The 18503-nt window shown below is 37.7% G+C and overlaps 2 protein-coding genes and 1 non-coding gene across 15 annotated transcripts in view; 2 read left to right on the forward strand and 1 right to left on the reverse strand.

The window, feature by feature from the left end:
- The window catches only part of Btbd10 (BTB domain containing 10), a 67341-nt gene extending 56013 nt beyond the window's left edge, over positions 1-11328 (forward strand). For all 4 annotated transcript variants that reach the window (XM_042691341.1, XM_042691342.1, XM_042691343.1 and 1 more), the window contains 3 exons: positions 1535-1732; positions 4750-4860; positions 10238-11328. In XM_042691341.1, coding sequence (XP_042547275.1) covers positions 1535-1732; positions 4750-4860; positions 10238-10548 — 620 coding nt within the window. In that variant the 3' untranslated portion in view covers positions 10549-11328. The remainder of the gene's footprint in view (positions 1-1534; positions 1733-4749; positions 4861-10237) is intronic.
- LOC122117937 lies at positions 7587-7698 on the forward strand. The gene has a single exon (XR_006149256.1). It is a non-coding gene; the product is annotated as a U6 spliceosomal RNA (small nuclear RNA).
- A 658-nt stretch (positions 11329-11986) lies between the features above and the next one.
- The window catches only part of Arntl (aryl hydrocarbon receptor nuclear translocator like), a 100354-nt gene continuing 93837 nt past the window's right edge, over positions 11987-18503 (reverse strand). For all 10 annotated transcript variants that reach the window (XM_042691332.1, XM_042691335.1, XM_042691337.1 and 7 more), the window contains 3 exons: positions 17390-17483; positions 13305-13407; positions 11987-12654 (listed from right to left, as the gene is read on the reverse strand). In XM_042691332.1, coding sequence (XP_042547266.1) covers positions 12494-12654; positions 13305-13407; positions 17390-17483 — 358 coding nt within the window. In that variant the 3' untranslated portion in view covers positions 11987-12493. The remainder of the gene's footprint in view (positions 12655-13304; positions 13408-17389; positions 17484-18503) is intronic.

The raw sequence follows: 18503 nt of genomic DNA on the forward strand, positions 1-18503 counted from the left end.
TTCCTTCCTTCCTTCCTTCCTTCCTTCCCTCCCTCCCTCCCTCCCTCCCTCCCTCCCTCCCTCCCTCCTTCCCTTCCTCCCTTCCTGTTTGGTTGTGGGCCTTGAACTCTAGGGCCTGGGCACTGTCCCTGAGCTCTGCATTTCAAGGCGAGCGATCTACCTCTTGAGTCACAGACTATTGCCCCAGCTGGCTTTGAACCACAATCCTCAGATCTCAGCCTCCTAAGTAGCTAGGATTACAGGCGTGAGCCACTGGCGCCGGGCTTGACTTTATTTTCATAGTCCTTACCACATAAGTAAGAACTTCATAAACTTTTGAATTGTTTTGTGTTAAGAGCCTGTTACACTTGTCCCCTCGAATAACATGAATTTTCTCCTCATACTAAAAGCTGTCTTCATGTCTCTAGTAGATATTTAGAAATTTATCATCTCAAAATAGGTTTTTTGAAAGTTTTAGAAGAATTAATATGTTTATTGTGATAATTTTCCATTTATTCATACTGTAGTAGAGTTTCTGTCCTGTTTTCCATGTGATTTCTGCTCTGACTTTGTTTGATTATTTGTATATTTTATTATTGTGTTTAAGAACATTAAACTTTTCTAAATGCTAATAAATGTGTAGAAGTTTATTGAATTTGTACATTTGTATTTAGTACATTATAAAACTCTAATAGTCTCAGTTGATTATCATGTATTTTTAGATAATTGACCCTGTTGTAAATAACTTTTTTTTTTTGCCATGTTATATTGGATAAAGGATTTTTGTTTTCCTTTTTTGTCAGCTGTGAGGCTTGAACTCTGGGCTTGGGCACTGTCCCTGAGCTCTTCAGCTGAAGGCAAGCACTCTACCACTTGAGTCACAGTGCCACTTCTGATTTTCTGATGGTTAATTGGAGATAAGAGTCTCATGGACTTTCCTACCCATAAGCTGGCTTTGAACAGTGATCCTCAGATCTCCTTAGTAGCTAAATTACAGGCATGAACCACCAGCACCTGGCTGGCTAAAGGATTTTGAATAATGTTAAATTTAGTTGTAATCTGGACCTTGTGTTTTACTGTCACTGATTTCTTTTTGCTTCCCTCTTCTTGCTCTTAGGCATCTCTCTTTTCAGTCTTATGCTTATTATTCTCTTCATCTGCTCTCAGATCCTTCATTCATTCAGTGTGATTAATTTTCTCTTAGATATGTAGGCTATAAGAGCTCTTTTTAGGAAAAGTTATGGCCATTGTAGACAAGTATATCATCTGTAAGATTTCAAAATAGATATGGACCTAGTGTTTGATTTTTGCTTTACTTCTGTTTTTCTTTTCTTTCTCTCTTTTTTTGTCAGTCATGGGGCTTGAACTCAGGGCATAGACAATGTCCCTGAGCTCTTTTGCTCAAGGCTAGCACTGTACCACTTTGAACCAGAGCTCAGAGTTTTCCTGTAGACAATTGGAGATAAGAATCTCATTGACTTCTGCTTTACTTTACTTTAAACAAAATTATCCAAAAAAAAAAAAAAACAAAGATTTTCTGTGGGTTTTATTTCAGGTGCCCTAATGCATGAGTTATCAAATGATGGTGCTCGTCGACAATTTGAATTTTATCTGGAAGAAATGATCCTCCCTCTTATGGTAGCTAGTGCCCAGAGTGGGGAAAGAGAATGCCATATAGTGGTGCTTACAGATGATGATGTGGTTGATTGGGATGAGGAGTATCCACCACAAATGGGAGAAGAATATTCACAAAGTAAGTTATGGCATGTTTTCTTTCTCTTCAATCATAGATTATCTCTTTTATTACAATCAAAGGTCAGGCTTTGTAGGTGGTCATAATAGGCATCAAACATAAGGGGTCAGCAAACTAGCCTGGGGGACAATTTCAGCTCCTTGCCTGTTTGTAGAAAGGTTTTTATGTATTGCCTATGGCTGCTTTTCATGCTATCTTGGCAGAGTTGAATAGCTGCAACAGAGATTGCATGGCTCGCAAAGCCCCAAGTATTTACTCTCTGGCCCTGCAAAGACAAAGTGTACTCACCCCTGCCACATAGAGAAGTGCTCTTTTTTGACTGTAGGAGGGTAACTTTAAGTTCAAAGATGTTCTTGTTTTATTGTCTATGTGATCCTGGAAGATACCGTGGTCTTTCCAAAAGCATTATGAACTATACTTCTATTGCTGTTTCTGACCAAAAGAGCCTAACTTTAGTAGCATTAATTTCTCATTTCATCCCAAACTTTCATGGTTAGTCTTGTTTGATTTTTTTTTTGTTAGAAAATCTGTCTTATGTTGTTTATCTTAATGAATCCAGTATTAGCATTTTTGAGCAGTTGCACAGATGGAGAAAATTTCCAAAAGTATCTCAAAAAGCTTAGTAAATAGTCCAGTTTTTGTTCTGTACTCTATAGGGTGTGGATTACAGGAATATAGAAAGTACTAAAACTCAAATAGGTACTGGTGACTCACACCTATAAACTCTAGCTACTCAAGAAGCTGGAATCCGGCAGAAAATGTCTGGGATACATTAGTTCCAAAGTAGCCATTAAAAAGCCAGGCTGCACACATGACACAAGTGGTGTTATCAGCTGACAAAGCAAGCCTAAAACCTATTAATCTCTGGTATTTCCACTTTACCCTTTTCTAAGAAAAAGCAAAATGAAAAAGCTGACTCTAATTGATGTTCTTGTTTATTTAAAATTATTATTATTACTACTACTATTACTATTTTGTCAGTCATGAGGCTTGAACTCAGGGCCTGTGCGCTGTCCCTGAACTCTTTCTCTCAAGGCTTTCACTATACCACTTTGAGCCACAGCACACCACTTCTGGTTTTCTGGTGGTTAATTGGAGGTAAGAGTCCCGTGGACTTTCCTGCCCAGGCTGGCTTAGAACTGCAATCAGCCATGAGCCACCAGCACTCAGCAAAAAGATTATTTTAATATGAATTATGGTAGCACTTTTTTGAGAGAATGCTCAGAATTTTCTTTGAATGATGTACTTAGAGTGTTTTGCTCTTTTGTAACTACTTATAAGCAATTCTGTTGTTTTCCTCAGTCTTAATGATATATTTTTCTAATATTATATAAAATCAAAAGGTGAACAAAACATGGGAGGAATGAAAGACCAAAGAAATATAATGTATTATTTTATTTTAGGAAAGTAGAATGAATAAGTGTATCATTTAGATTTCAGTTTCCAAAAAGTTAGACTTCAAGAGAGTGCAGCCAAGTAGTAGCATTATAGTGATAAAAGGGTTATAATAAGCTTACTTTTCCCTTTCCTGTATTAAACTTTCCATTTCATATTTTTTTGTTTTCTTATTTTTTTTTTTTTTTTTTGTCGGTTGTGGGGCTTGAACTCTGGGCCTGGGCGTTGTCCCTCAGCTCCTCAACTCAAGGCGAGCGCTCTACCACTTGAGCTACAGCGCCACTTCCTTGTTTTCTTATTTTTAAGCTTTGAATTGTAAAAGGACTAAACATTTTTATTCTTTTTTAGCACTTTAAAAACATTTTTACTTTGTGAAAAATGTTCCATTTTGTACCAAAATGTTCCATCCTGAAAAAGATATATTTGAGAAGTTAGAGCTATCGCGTTCAGCCTGATTTCCTAAAATGTAACTTATTGTTTCCAAAATGTCAAAAATTCTTCATCAAAATACCAGGAAACTGCTGGGCACTGATAGCTCATGCCCAGTGCCTTATGTTAGGAGGCTGAGATCTGAGGATCATGGTTCAAAGCCAGCCTGGGCACAAAAGTCCATGAGACTCTTAAATTAACAACGAAAAAGCTGGAATTGGAACTGTAACTTAAGTGGGACAGCGCCCAGGCCCTGTGTTCAAACCCCTGTAAGCAGTGTGTGCGCACACACACACACATACACAACACACACACACAAAAGAATAATCTTATGGGTTTAGTAATAACCACAGACATATCCCATGAATAGAATTTTGTTGACGTATTTTCCTTTATTGACTCTTAAACCAGCATGTTTGGTTTGTGAGTGTGTTTTTCTGTTTTTGAAAAAACCTCTGCAGTTCACCTTTTAAGGGAGATAACTCCACCTGAAAGACAGAAGGCGAGGAAGGCCCATCAGTCTAACTCCCTGAAGTTCCCAGCACAATTGGAAGACTCAACATGTTGTCAGTGGAATGTCTGCCCTTTGCAAAGCCAGTTTGCTCTAAACAGACTAACCTAGGCAGAACATGCTCGAATCTGCCATTGTTAACATCATTATTAAGTGGGGCTATTTGCCTGGATGGAAAACAGTTTGTGGGAGGGTCTTGCCTTTGGGGAATTATTAATAGTTGCTCAATCCATGAAATGTAAAATATACCTTTTTGTACTTTTTGACAAGGCAGTTCTTCCTCCATTCCAGGCCTTGAAGGCATCTTAGCAAAGTCCTTTACTTTGCTTGCTCAATAATCATGTTATTGATGTCATCTTTTATTTCTCTTACTTGAAACTTGGGGCAGATCCCATTCCAATAAGTGTGGATAAGATACATCTTCAGAAGAAATTCTTCCTATGGATTGGGTTACCTGATTGGTTATCAAAGCTTTTCTTGTTTCCACTTAAGTAGATATTTGCTTCTACATTAACTATACTGAATATTGTCCTGTCATGTCGGCTACTCTGCCTTTAGCATTAGTGCATCCATTATTTGGGGTTTTAGGGCTGTCAGGACCCTTTGATGATAAAGGTAAATTTAAGTTTATTTCTAAGAACTTTCATATTAATATGAAATCTTTTTGTCTTTTTGTTTTCAGTTATTTATAGCACAAAATTATATAGATTTTTCAAGTACATTGAAAACAGAGATGTGGCCAAATCAGTTTTGAAGGAAAGAGGTCTTAAGAAGATTAGATTGGGAATAGAAGGTAAGACATTATTATTTTTTATTAATCTGTTTTTGGAAAAAAAAAAACTGCGTTAAAAAATGGATCCTGTTTAGGCTTGGCATGGTGGCTTATGCCTAAAATCATAGTGATTTCTTAGGGCTAGATTGAGGGGATTATGGTTATAGGACAGCCAATGCTGAAAGTTAGTGAGTCTCCATCTCAGTAAAAACTTGGCTGAAGAAGTGCATGCTATAATCCCAGGTAAGGTGTAAGGAGAAAGGTTACCACCTACTTACCATCATAGCACAAAAAAATCAAACTTTATCTGAAAAAATTAGCTAAAGTCAAAAGAGCTGGAGGCGCATGGCTTTAGTAAGCGCAAGGCCTCGAGTTAAAACCCCAGCTCTGTCTCCTCCCTAAAATGGATCCTAATAATTTGAGATAAACTCCTGACAAGGGATTATTAAATTCTTTTGCAGAAAACGTGCAAATAACAAATTAGCTAATAACTTCTTTTGAGAAGACAGGTCGTTATAAAGTTTTGTTTCGTAAACTTCTCTAGTGATATAGAAATGAGATTTTTGTCTTTTCTGCCATAGCTCATTCATTTTTAAAATTTATTTATCTTTGAATATTTTTTATTAACTTTAAGTAGCTCTACAAAGGAGTTGCCATTCAACAAAGCAGCTTATAAATATAGTATGTCCTCTTGATCAGTGTCACCCCTTTCAACATTCTCTCCTGTCTCTCCCACCTCATCTCTTCCCTCACTTAATTTTTTAGGATATGTATTGAATTATTTTTTTTGCCATTTGCCAAAACTGTGTATGTATAAAATGATGAAATGAGTGTGGATGAGGAGTGAGGGGGCTTACCTGTGTGTACTTTTCTATAAAATTGACAAGGCTTTTTTCCTAGTAATGGTCTTTGAAACCTGGTATATTTTTAAACCATTTTTTGTGCTCATTCATGTATGCATGTGTGTATGTATTTGTGTGTGTGTGTGTGTGTGTGTGTGTGTGTGTGTGTGTGTGTGTGTGTGTGTGTGTGTTGGAACTGTGTCTTGAACTCAGAGCCTATACTTTCACTTGGCTGTTTTGGTCATGGCTGATGCTCTAGCACTTGAGTCATACCTCTCTGGTCTAGCATTTTGTTAGTTAATTGGAGCTAAGGGTCTTTTGGAATTTACTACTCAAGCTGACTTTGAAGGTCTCAAATCTCAGCCTCTGGAGTAGCTAGAATTAAAGATATAGGCCTAAGCCACTAGAGCTCATCTGAAAGCTACATTTTGAAAATTCATGTAGAAACAGTAGCTGACAATGTGATAATAGCTTATTTTCAAATTTTGTACAAATTACAAAATCACAACTTGCTTAATTTTTAGATAGCTTATTATTTAGATAGCCCTGGTTACAATGATGGCGCTAGGCAAGAAACAAAACAAGTGCATAAGTGTTGAGATAGGAATGAGCTTAATGCATTGGAGGTACAGAAAACACAATGCAACTAGAATATTAGGCGATGAGGGGATTTGAAGAAGAGGTATACTTGTTATGAATAATGTAGATATAATGTTGTGTCAGAAGATGTGTAGTAAGGAATGTTGGCCAGGGATCTTAAGTCAAACTTTTTGTTTCTGTATCTATGAAATGGTGTACATCAAAGGATAGTTGTAATGATCAAATGAGGTTGACTAGAAATTACTTTTTCTTACTTTCTTTCTCTAATGGCTACTACTATTCTTCAAACCCTTTCAAACCTTGGAGCTTCAGTGACATTGCTCCTCAGAACAACATACTATGTCATGTATGATATAGTTGGTTGGTCATGGCCATGAACTCTGTGAGAGAAATCAAGTTGTGTTTTATGTATATACCTGATAATGTGGCCTGGTGCTTATAGTATATAGATTCTCAGTGAAGAAATACCTTATGTAAAAGCTTCATTTAAGTACTGAAACTGAGTACTTGTTTCTCTATACAAGAAAAATACAGTGCTCCAAATATTGAGTTATTTTTAATGTAATTATAAAGATCTAGTTACAAGTACTGCTTATTCCATTAAAATCATATAGCACTACCTTATATCATGATATACAATAGTTTTCTAAAAATTTTATCTTGCTCTACGAAATGAAGAATACATTTTTTCTTTTTTGGCAGTACTAAGTGAGGTTTGAACTCAGGGCCTTGCACTTTCTAGACCACTTGAGTCATACCTTCCGTAATTTTTGCTTTATTTTTTAAAATAGGATCCCATGTTTAGGCACAGGCTAATCTGGATCCTAATCTTCATATTTGCACTTCTCATGTAGTTGGGAACACAGACATAGAGTGTCACACCAGCTTTTATTGGTTGAGATGGGATCTTCCTAACTTTTTGCCTGAGCTGGCTTCAATCCTTGACCCTCTCAGTATCTGTCCCTTGAATAGCTAGAATTGCCTGGCTAAAAATGTCTTAGTATCAACCAGCATTAAAATTGCCCAGTGCCACCGGTCCCAAATGCTTTTTGTGACTGTCCTCCAAATCACGATCCAGTCCATGATCATACCTTATAATTGACTGCTGGTTATTTCTGATCTCTCAATATTCAATGTGCCCTTATTTATCACACCATCCTATTAAATAGCCTGGGCCCACTGTCCTGCTTCTGGATTTGTCCTTTATTTTATTCCAGATATAAAGGCATAATTTAATTTTTTTCTTAAGCTGTTTTTGGATATGATGTTACTTTGATACGATAAGAATGTTCAGCTCATAAAAATGTCCTGCTTCATTAAGACATACACTAAAATTAGGATGAGACAGAGAAGATTAGCCTGGCCCCTGCACAAAGATGACATGCAAATTATAAGGCATTAAGTGCAACTCACTATTCATTACCTGAGATTATAACTATTAGCAGACAATTCTTGCTTAGGTCAGTAATTTGATTAGGGATTGCAAACTATCATGTTTCAATTCTGTCATTTCTTTTACATTTTTTTACTTGTCATTCTTGTAGTTTTCTCTCATTGGTAGAGATGTTCTGGTTACCCAGTATTTGTTTTTTTCATGTGTGTATGCCAGTACTGGAGCTTGAACACAGCACCTGGGCCCTGTTCCTTAGCTTTTTCACCCAAGGCTGGCACTCTGTCACTTGCCACAGCTCCATTTCCGGCTTTGTGGTAGTTAACTAGATATAGGAATCTCATGGACGTTCCTTCCTGGGCTGGCTTTTTGCAATAGGATTCTCAGATCTCAGCCTCCTGAGTAGCTAGGATTATAGGCATGAGCCACTAGCACTCAGCCTATCTCTATTTTTAAGACAAAGAAACTGAAGTTTAAGAGTTAAGTAAATTGTTTGGGGATTATAGAGTAGAGCTGGAGCTTGAACGCAGGTCTCTGTGATTTCAGAATTTCAAAGTGGTTATGAAATGCTATCTTAATAGATAGCATTAATAGATTGCACTTACTAGTGGAATTTTTTAAAAGTCAGTATAAACATAATTTGTATATTTACTATTGACATTACTTGCCTAGATAAATTGGTCTTGACTTTGGTTAGGCATTAATTAACCAGGCTCTTATGCTTCCTTCAATATCTGTTTCTAGAATCTTTTTCCAATGTGTATACTACATCCATATTTTCCTGTCACATCAGTAATTTTTTTCTCTTGGAAAAATAAGTAGAAATGTTGTGGTATGTTGGAGACTAAAAGGCAGATCTCTTTCTACATTAGCTGTTTTGTTCTCCTCTCATTTTACCCTTTCTCAATTCATAGTTCTTCAAAAGAAGTCTGCTTTCAGAATATTGAATGTGTTGACTCTCATGGGAGCTCAGTTGACCTGATGCATAAGAAACATGAGGAGAATCCAAGAGAACATAGATAAATAAGGAGGAATTGGTAGAGCCAACTGCAAATCCGTGTATAAAAACATCAAAGAATATTCAGGAAAAAGCGAAACATTTGATATGGCCAGTATACAGAGAGCTTGGAATTGGAGGGAGTTATATGATAGTGAAGTGATCAAGTAGGTTGATATATAGCCCATATACTATGTTGAGGAATACAGACCTTCCCTTTGAAGGGTAATGAAACCATTGGTAGTTTTCAAGCGAGGATGCAATGTAACTACACTTGTATAGAGTGGTGATGCTCTGTGGAAGACCGTGTAGAATACAGTAAGGTAAGAATTGTCAAGTTTCTTTAGTAATTCAGGAGGAATGAAGGACAAGGGAATATAGACAACTTATCTCTGCTGATAGTGATAAACTGGATGCTCTGCAGGCTTTTAAGATGATTTTGGCCCTTCTGGCTTCCCTACTCCCATCTCATACACACTTCATAATACCTAAATATACTAGCTACCAGTGATGACTACATGCATTCCTTGATCTGGTAATTTTAAATGAGTACTTATTTTGTAAGGCTTTTGTAGTTTTTTTTTCTGACATCGTAGTCTTGATTTTGGCCCATGAGCCTGTTGTAGTCCATTGCCTAATTTTTTAAATAAATAAAGTTTTATTGGAAACATTGACATTTTTTGTGACTGATTTTTATAGTGGCAGAATTAAGTAGTCTTAGTAGAAACAATATCACCCACTCTGAAATGTTTATTCTAGCCTTTTATAGAATGTGATTGATTATCCCTGGTTGAAACTAGCAATTTTTGCTAATAGTTGGAGGAAAGGGACTTTTAATAATTTCAAAGGACTGTATATTTGGAAAAATGGCTTTACTGGTAAAGTTTTTGAAAACTAGGGTTACTATCACTAGTTGTTACTTTTTGTAGTGACTGTGATCTAGAAGATATAGTTAGGGAAAACTGCTTTGGAGATACAGATTTAAATTAACCGTTTTGCTGTTGGGATAGACATGTTAAAATGCTGTAAGAGATTAAAGTATTGCCGTTACTGATGTAGCTGAAAATTATTATTTAGGAACCAGCTAGGGAGTTAAGTACTTTTCTAGTAAACAAAAAAAAAAAAGGCGGGGAGAACCCCAGAACAATATACAGATGAATTTAGGCTTATGGTTAATGTAGTGGTAAATTGCTGGCCTTTAGGCTAGATCATTATGTGAGAGTGAGAATATACAGCAAGAGCCCAAGACCTGCTCCAGCTGATACATCATTGTATTGGAGAACCATCCCAGACATACACTTTAAGGATCTTTTTTTTTTTTTTTTTTTGGTGGTTTGTTTATTGAGTAACTGGAAAGATGGAGGAGGCTTTGTGAATTGCACCAGTAGAATTTTAGTTTCTGGCTGTTGAATTGATGACTAAGTATATGGAATATTGGTTTCCCTTCTTGTTTCAACTTTGTTATTTGTTCAGGATGTGTACGAACCAGAAAAGCCCTTAATTGCTAAATTGGGTGTGAAATTGTGTGTGTGTGTCTCCTCAGTTTTTTTAAACCTTTCTTTCCTCTAGGTTATCCTACCTACAAAGAAAAAGTAAAGAAAAGGCCTGGAGGCCGCCCAGAAGTCATTTACAACTATGTCCAAAGACCCTTTATTCGAATGTCCTGGGAGAAGGAAGAAGGAAAGAGCCGGCATGTAGACTTTCAGTGTGTAAAAAGTAAATCTATCACCAACCTGGCAGCAGCTGCTGCAGACATTCCCCAGGACCAGTTGGTGGTCATGCACCCAACTCCACAAGTGGATGAGCTGGACAGCCTTCCCATTCAGCCCCCTTCTAGCAACAGTGACCTCGATCCTGATGCCCAGAACCCAATGCTGTGATGCTGATGATCCTTGAAACCATAGCATGCTACTCTTCACAATGACGGTGTACTCCTCATTCTGCACTGCAAGGCCACTCTTCTTCATTGTGAGCTGCACATATTTAGGATATTGCAGTGTAGGCTTTTTTAAAGACCAAAGGTAGCCGAATGGTTTTTTTTAAATGAGTACAACTTTAGCATCCTGAGGTTCTAGTTACATAAACGTATTTGTTTACCAGTAGGTTTGTGAAATTGGTTCTTTGTATGGGGGACAGTCCTTTTTCACACACATCTAGGTCTTTTCAGAAATGGTGGAAATTGGCACCTGGGGTATTTTCAGTGTAGATTGATATTCATCTCACCTCAGATAAAATGCAGAATATTATGTAGTTGCACTTTATAAATGGTGGTTAAATGGAACTGTTCAAGCCATTTTATAGTTGTGATGCACAATATAACTTAAATAAGTGCTTCTATCAAAGTATTCCTTCAGTAAAATGTGTATAGTTTGCTTGTGATGAGCAAAAAAGTGAGTATTTATCTTGGGCTTATTTGAATGGCTAGGGTGAGATTTGATGCTCATATCTTATCAGTTCAAGTGAGTCAAGTGCAGGGAGTGAACATCAGAGGTGGTTTATTATCCAGTCTGCCTTACCCTTAATCTGTTCACAGATATTTATTTACTAATGCTTTTTCTTAAAGAGTTATGGGATAGGAAAATGAAGTGTTTGCTCTTCATTTACTAAATGATTGTAAACTCAAGTTTTTCATCAAAATAAAATTCCATTGTTTTCATGTTTCTGACCAGCTTCATAACCCCTCTGATTAGATGTAGTTTCATGATTAATAGACTATCTTGTTGGTATAAATATAACTAGCGATCAAATAGTAGCTCAAAGAGCTCTTATTTGGTATATTTGTGGTGAGGCACTTAAATTTCCTACTAGTTATAAAATATACTGTAAATATCAGAGCTTAAAAGAAAGCATTTTTTTATTCCAACTTTATAAGGAAGATGAAGTCACTTTACCATAGTGTGTAGTAATTTTGCTGCAGAGGCAACCTCTTATACCAGTTCATTGCCTTTTCTAGTATACTGTTCTGCTCTGCTTAGCATGTTATTTTAAATATTCTGTAGTCTAATACAAGAAAAACAGAAATACTGAGGTGCATTGTGTCTGAGGTCACTTAACCCTTGAAGCCCTTGAACTTCAATTAAGATGGTAGGATAAGGAAATTATGTAAGCTCCAGAGTTGTTATGAAGATCAAGAAGGCATCGCAGAGCTGAGTTATGGCTCAGATATAGAGTGCTTAAGGCCCTAAATTCAATCCCAAGTACTGTAAAAACATTGCAAATGTAACTAGCATGGATGATCCATAAGTATCCACTGTTGGAACTGATGGTCCAGCCCTGCAGCATATAGATTTTTTTTAAAAAACTGAAATGGGAATAGTATTTATAGAACAAGGGAAACATTTATTAAAAATATTTAACTGTCTAATACATTATACTTTAACCCATATTTATAGTAAAGGATTCTTACAAGGAAGAATAAACAGCTTTATGATACAATTAGTATAAGAAATATCCACATGGAGGACCTCTTTGTAGTGTAAAAACACCATACATCTGAAATGACCATTTTGCATATAAAAGCTACCAATGATGCTTCTGTGCACAATGATTAAAAAATTCAACACAAACAGAATCCAAAATATACAAGTAATGCAAGCTATTGACAGCTAGCCCAAAATCAATGATGAGGAAACACTGGAGCAGGCTTAGGTTCCACTTTGTCTGAAGTTACACATAGACTGACTTGTATCAATGGCTCTGAGATGGCTTTTATGAAATCAGTACATAAAAGCTGCTCTCTCCCTATCCAGTAAGCTTCACAGACTGTAAAACTCCACCAGTAATGCACTTTGATACTGTAGCTGTTGCCAAAGCAACACGTAGTGTTTACAGCGGCCATGGCAAGTCACTAAAGTCAACAGGACCACCCAGCCCAGCGTCTGCTTCCAAGAGGCTCATGATGACGGCCATTGCTGCTTCGTCATTACTGGGACTACTTGATCCTTGGTCATTATCTATCATGTCTATGCCTATATGGGGGTTCTCACCTGTGGAAGAGAGAAAGACTGGTCAGAAAAAATTCAAACCATGTTTAGATTTATTAAGCACTTTCTAAGCACATTTAGAAAAAATGAACAGTAGCAGACTACTTTTTTAGGGCTATAGTGCCTTTTTTAACACTTGTTTTTCAGAGAAAATAACTTTTTAGAAATAAGAGTAAAGTGCTTAAAATTCAGTAAATGTTAAAAATAATTGAGTTCACTTCATTTTAATATTCTGATAGCAAGTTAAAAAGACAGAGTTACAGAAAGAGTAACGAGTAGGAAAGAGGAGGACAATAGATAAAGAAAAGGATATACGGGGTTGGGAGAAACAAACTAGCATCATTTAATGGCTTTTGCTACCTGCTGAATTTTACTGATCACTCTTAAGGCTTTATTCTGAATCAGCATTGGCTCTCTTTCTAAAGATTAAGCACCATATGGACAGAACCTGTCTAGGCTGCATTAAACATATTTGGATCCCAACTAAACACCACCATTAAAGTCAATGTTGAAATACTTAAAGTTCTAACTTCTACTTTGTTCTTACCAAATTTATCTAGAACTTATTTTGTATAATAAGTTCTTCAAACTCTTTATGCCAGATGTATTTATTGTAAGCTCATTGCATAGAGACGAATATCAATGTCACTTACCAAGAATAGAAGAACTATCAGAATACGGATAACCTGGATTCTCCTGAGCCTGCCCTGGTAATAGGCCACTGGAAGGAATGTCTGGTGTCCCTCCATTTAAAATCTACAAACAAAAGGGGGAATGTGTGATGTCTTCCACTCGAATGGAATTTCCAATTAGTATCATGTACACTCACCATAAAAGTGTTGAGATTTGTGTTACACACACACACACACACACACACACACAAATGGCTATTCTGAAAAAAAATAAAAACCTCTCCCCCAAACAATTCTTTCTCTACATTTGGTTTAGCCCACACAGGTAACTTAAAGGCAAACTAAAATTCCCAACTACCTCAGATCATGCTGTCCACATATTTAAGGCCAAGGCCTAAGCATTAGTAAGCCCATCAGAGCAGTTATACTGTAAGAAAGTAAAATGTAACAGCAGATGTTGCTGAAGGAGTAATTGAGATTGTTACCGGGCTGCTCTAAGGAGTCACAAATAAACAAGATGCTAGAAGTGTATCACCTTCATCACAGTTAAAGTATAGATGCCAATATCAGTAACTTCTGATTTCCATTCTTAAGACAAGCCTCTGGAGGATTTATTACCATTCCTTTAATTCTGTCTTGAAATCTCTCACCTTCCTAGCTTTGTTCCCTTGGTTGAGTCTCAGAGAAGAACATCCTTTGAGAAGTATTTTACTGAAGGAAACTGGTTGTTGGATTTCACAAGAAGCAGTGATTCTGATTTTGCCAGTAGGTGGCATTACAAGTTTATCTCTACAGTTCATTCATACTTTAAAATTATTAAAGACTAAAACTTTTGGTAGGCTATATTTATCAATAGTTACTAGACTTGAAATTAAAACTAGCATTTTTTTCAAATATCATAAAACCATCTCATGTTAACATGAATAATAGCCTTTTAATGGAAAACCAAACTTTCAAAACAAAAAAATTAAAGAACTATTGTTTTTACATTTTTGAAAATCTAATACCTGGCTTACAAGATTTCAATAGATCCTCATATTTGTGTATCCAGTCTGTTTAGATACGTTTTTGATTGAAGTATATGAAGGAAATCTACCCACAAATAAGTGGCCAGAAAAGGGTGAGATAATAGCTTTTTAATAACTGGTATTCTGATATTACATCACATTAACAAATGAATGTTTCCTAATATTTGTTGTGGTATAGAATCTGAAACTTCATGGATCTTTTTTATCCTGTTTCAGTCCATTGAGATCTTGGCATTTAGGATGGATTACCCATCAATGATTTTGAAATACCTTGTATCAATCATTTATAGGATATTAGTTTACTGTTAGTTGGATCTTCCATATGTTGACATTTCATCAAATATCACCATTGTTTATACAATCTTACAAGTTTTGGGTAGAAGTTGGGCTCCAAGTAGCAGATACAACATATCTGAAAGTTCCAATTTTGGTGACCACTATCAGTTGTTTTCCTTGAAGTGACAAATATGTGCTAAATACTCAAGTTGGAATAACCGTAGTTTGAGTCAAATGATGCCCTCTGAAACAAGCAGCTAGTTTATTTTAGCTCACACCTTAATCACACAAGATCTTTTCTTTAGACAACCACCATCATAGTAAGTAATATAAATGCTTAAAGTAATGATTTTTACTGCTTCATTCAGGGCATTCCTAAGTGAAGTACCAGGAGTTGCATCCAATACTGTTTTTTAACAGTGAAAATACGGGGTAATGCCTTAGCATTGTTACAAAAACAGCACTGACCTTGAGACCCTTGAAAGAGTCTTGGAGGGCAGGGGGCTAAAAAAATCATAGGTGACATTTGTGGCATTGCTTTATCTGAACTTGCTTCGGTGCCCTTACATGTCTCTATTCTCCTGAGATGTGTAGAAGATCACATAGCCTCTGCCTTTTTAACTTGATCCTGATTGAAACAACTGCAGACTAAATGACAAAACTAGAAGTGATTGGGAAGGGCCACCTCTGGTCCACCGTGCCATTAATGCTGTCATCTTGTTTAAGCTGTTTTTCTGAAAAGCCCTGCTACTAAGGACTCTTTTCATTGTAAGGACAGATTCAGAGTTTCTCTTCTAGACCCACTTTTTTTTTTTCTTTTTTTTTTTGGGGGGGGGGGGGTCCGGTCGTGGGTCCTGAACTCTGGGCCTGGGCACTGTCCCTCAGCTCTTCAGCTCAAGGTTAGCGCTCTACCACTTGAGCCACAGCACCACTTCAGCTTTTTTCTTTTTGTTATGTGGTGCTGAGGAATCGAACCCAGGGCCTCAGGCATGCAAGGCAAGCGCTCTACCACTGAGCCACCTTCCCAGCCCCTAGACCCACTTTTTAGACCCTAAGAAAAGGAAGATGTTCATATAAATGTCTTCAAAGCATTTGGGGCTTTGTGGTGAATAGTACGATCAGATTTCTGGCAGCTGATGTTTGTCGCAAGTCCTAGATTAAGTTTAGGGTCCTATTAAGCAGTGCTGGGGAGCTTAAATGTCATCAACTGTAAAATTGTGAGGCCAAGATAATATATGAAAACTCTGAGTAATATTTAAGATTGTACTGGAGGGATAAATTTTCAAGTCCAAGTAGTAGAAAACCTTAGTTGGACCAAGAAATCTGGTGCCTAAAAGTTACATTTTGATACAGGGACAGAAAGGGGCCAGGGGCATAAAGGGAGAACCTAGCTAAGGGCACAGCCGGCAAGCTGTGTATGGGTGACACCCAGGGCCAGGAACATTCACATACTCTCCCATAGTCAAACTTCATGTACAGAGGTGCTGCTTATCCTAACCAATAGTTGCCCCAGAATAAAGATACAAAAGTTACACCAACTCATGGAGCAAACCTAGGCTTCAAAGCCACGTCTGCCTTGCTTTGACCATCCAATTATCCACTAATTCGCTGGCTTTTTCAAGTTTTTAAGGAAGTTAAGACCCTTTTCAAATGGAAGTTTCTTCTGAAGATGCCTATATAAAATAGAAGAAAAGCTACTCTTTATAGAAGCAGGTGTCCTGTCATTGCCCTCGCCTGGCCAACTACCTCTGGGCCTAGCCCACCTAGAGCACTGCTTACCTTCTTGCTAACAGCCTCTGAGGAACCTACCATTGAAAACCCCAGCCTTGTTTCTGATAGAGTTTGTGCCCTACATGGTCCCATCTGTGTAAATTTCTGATTCTTTGTGTGTTTGGGGAAATAGGGGAAAGAGGACTTCATGTCCTCAGATGCTGGTCCTTGTGCTGCCCTAAATTCTGGCACTATTTCTAGATTTATGCCTTACAATTAGTATGACCTATGTTGGAAGCTTTGTGGTGAAGATAAAAACAGGTAAGGGTAAGTGGTTTCCAGACCTCTTTATAGTATTGTCTTATTAGGGAGCTTTTTAAGAGGGCTTGGTGACTGATAAAATCTGTGCCCAGTGTGGTCCCATCACAGGAAAGGCAGGTGGCAGATCCCCCATAATGAACTATAACGCTTGGCTTGATTTCCAAAGTGCTACTAGTACTATTGCTGTTTCCAGTGATGTCTTAGTGATACTCTGACCCCTTAAAACTGATGGGCAAAGAGGTACGTTTGTTGGTGGTGGTGGTTATGGGGCTTGAACTCAGAGCCTAGGTGCTGTCCCTGAGCTTTATCACTCTTAAGACCAGCACTCTACCACTTTGAGCCACAGTGCCACTTCCAGTTCTCTGGTGGTTAATTGGAAATGAGTCTCACAGACTTTCCTACCTGGGCTAGCTTTGAATTGTGATGCTCAGATCTCAGCCTCCTGAGTAGCTAGGATCATAAGTGTGAGCCATTGGTGCCCAGTGTAGAGGTACTTTTCTGTGTGAGGTACTTACTAATCCTTTGCCTTGAATTGCTCTGTCAGTGAACAAGACTGACAGCTCCCCTTTCCTGATGTTCTTTCTTGCCTTTCCACAGTCTCATGGGATAAATCCTCTTGAGGACAGTAGTCTCCCTAGCTCTACCAGTATGCATGTTCCCAGCCATGCACAGATGCATATGCTTCAAGGAGGAACAAGTCTTAACTTCACAACTGTAGACTTCCAGCATTTCAGGACTCAGGCCTGAGGTCACCTAATATATAAGACTTACCTTCTTGCCTCCTGGAGAGGAGGCATCAGGGGGAGGCGTGCTTGTGATGTTCAGTGGGCTGGAGCCACAGCTAGAAGGTGATGACCCCCTTATCCTGTCAGAGAAGAGAAGGGCGGTTACACTGCATTTTCTTTTTTCAGAGATAGGAGTTTTGTTAAGGGGTAAAGATGAGAAAGAGGATGAAGATCTAGACAAATTTTTCCTATAAGGGCTAGATAGTTAAATATTCTGTGGGTCATATGATCTCTGTCTCACTACTACATGGACAGTGTGCAGAAAAATGAATGGGTATAGATGTGTTCCAATAAAATTATTTACATAAACAGGTGACAGATTTGGCCTAAGCATCAACTAGCAAGAGCAAGACCTTGGTTCAAACCCCAGTGTAGCCAAACAAATAACAAAACAACAACAACAACAAACCCAAGTGATTAGTGAGATTTGTTCTTTAGGCACCTGTTCTGGAATACAGACCCTGATGTAGATATCTCTTAACAAAAAAAAACCCTTGGGTTAGGTTTGGATTCAGGCTGATGAGTTTTCAGTGCCCAATGTTATTTCCTCATATAATCTAGATGTGTTGGTTTACCTTGGGAGTTTAACCACCATCCTATGAATTGCCGTTTATAGCAAATGATTTATCCTCTCCGCTACATCCTGAAATGAGGATATTTTCTTAGGAAATGGAAGGTGCTAGGGGAGCTTGCTTGCACCTAAAAAAGCACCCCAGGAGAAGTAACAGCCTTCTAGAAAAAGCAGTGGTACAAAATGGACCTGGGCCTTTCTTACAATGTCTTATTGTAGGTTTATAGAAATAAAGACTTGGAACTGTAAATCTACATGAGCTTTGCCAGACTGGGGACCTCATAGAAGGAAGTGAAGCTAGAGTTTAGAGGTATGGCGGCAGCTGTGCTACCAGGTTCTGAGCATCTCTATTGTGTATGCAGCTTTTGGGTCACTTAGGGACCACTTTCTAATACCAACAAAATCTGCTGCCTATTTCTCTAGATTCTTGAGTAAACATGATTTTTTAGTTTTGTTTTCTCTCCTGAACTAGGATATACTCTTCATACACAGAGATGACTACTAATTGACAGTTGTTGAAAAGTTGCTG

Source organism: Dipodomys spectabilis, unplaced genomic scaffold, assembly GCF_019054845.1.
Source record: "Dipodomys spectabilis isolate Male_0828 unplaced genomic scaffold, ASM1905484v1 ptg000145l, whole genome shotgun sequence".
Taxonomy (NCBI): domain Eukaryota; kingdom Metazoa; phylum Chordata; class Mammalia; order Rodentia; family Heteromyidae; genus Dipodomys; species Dipodomys spectabilis.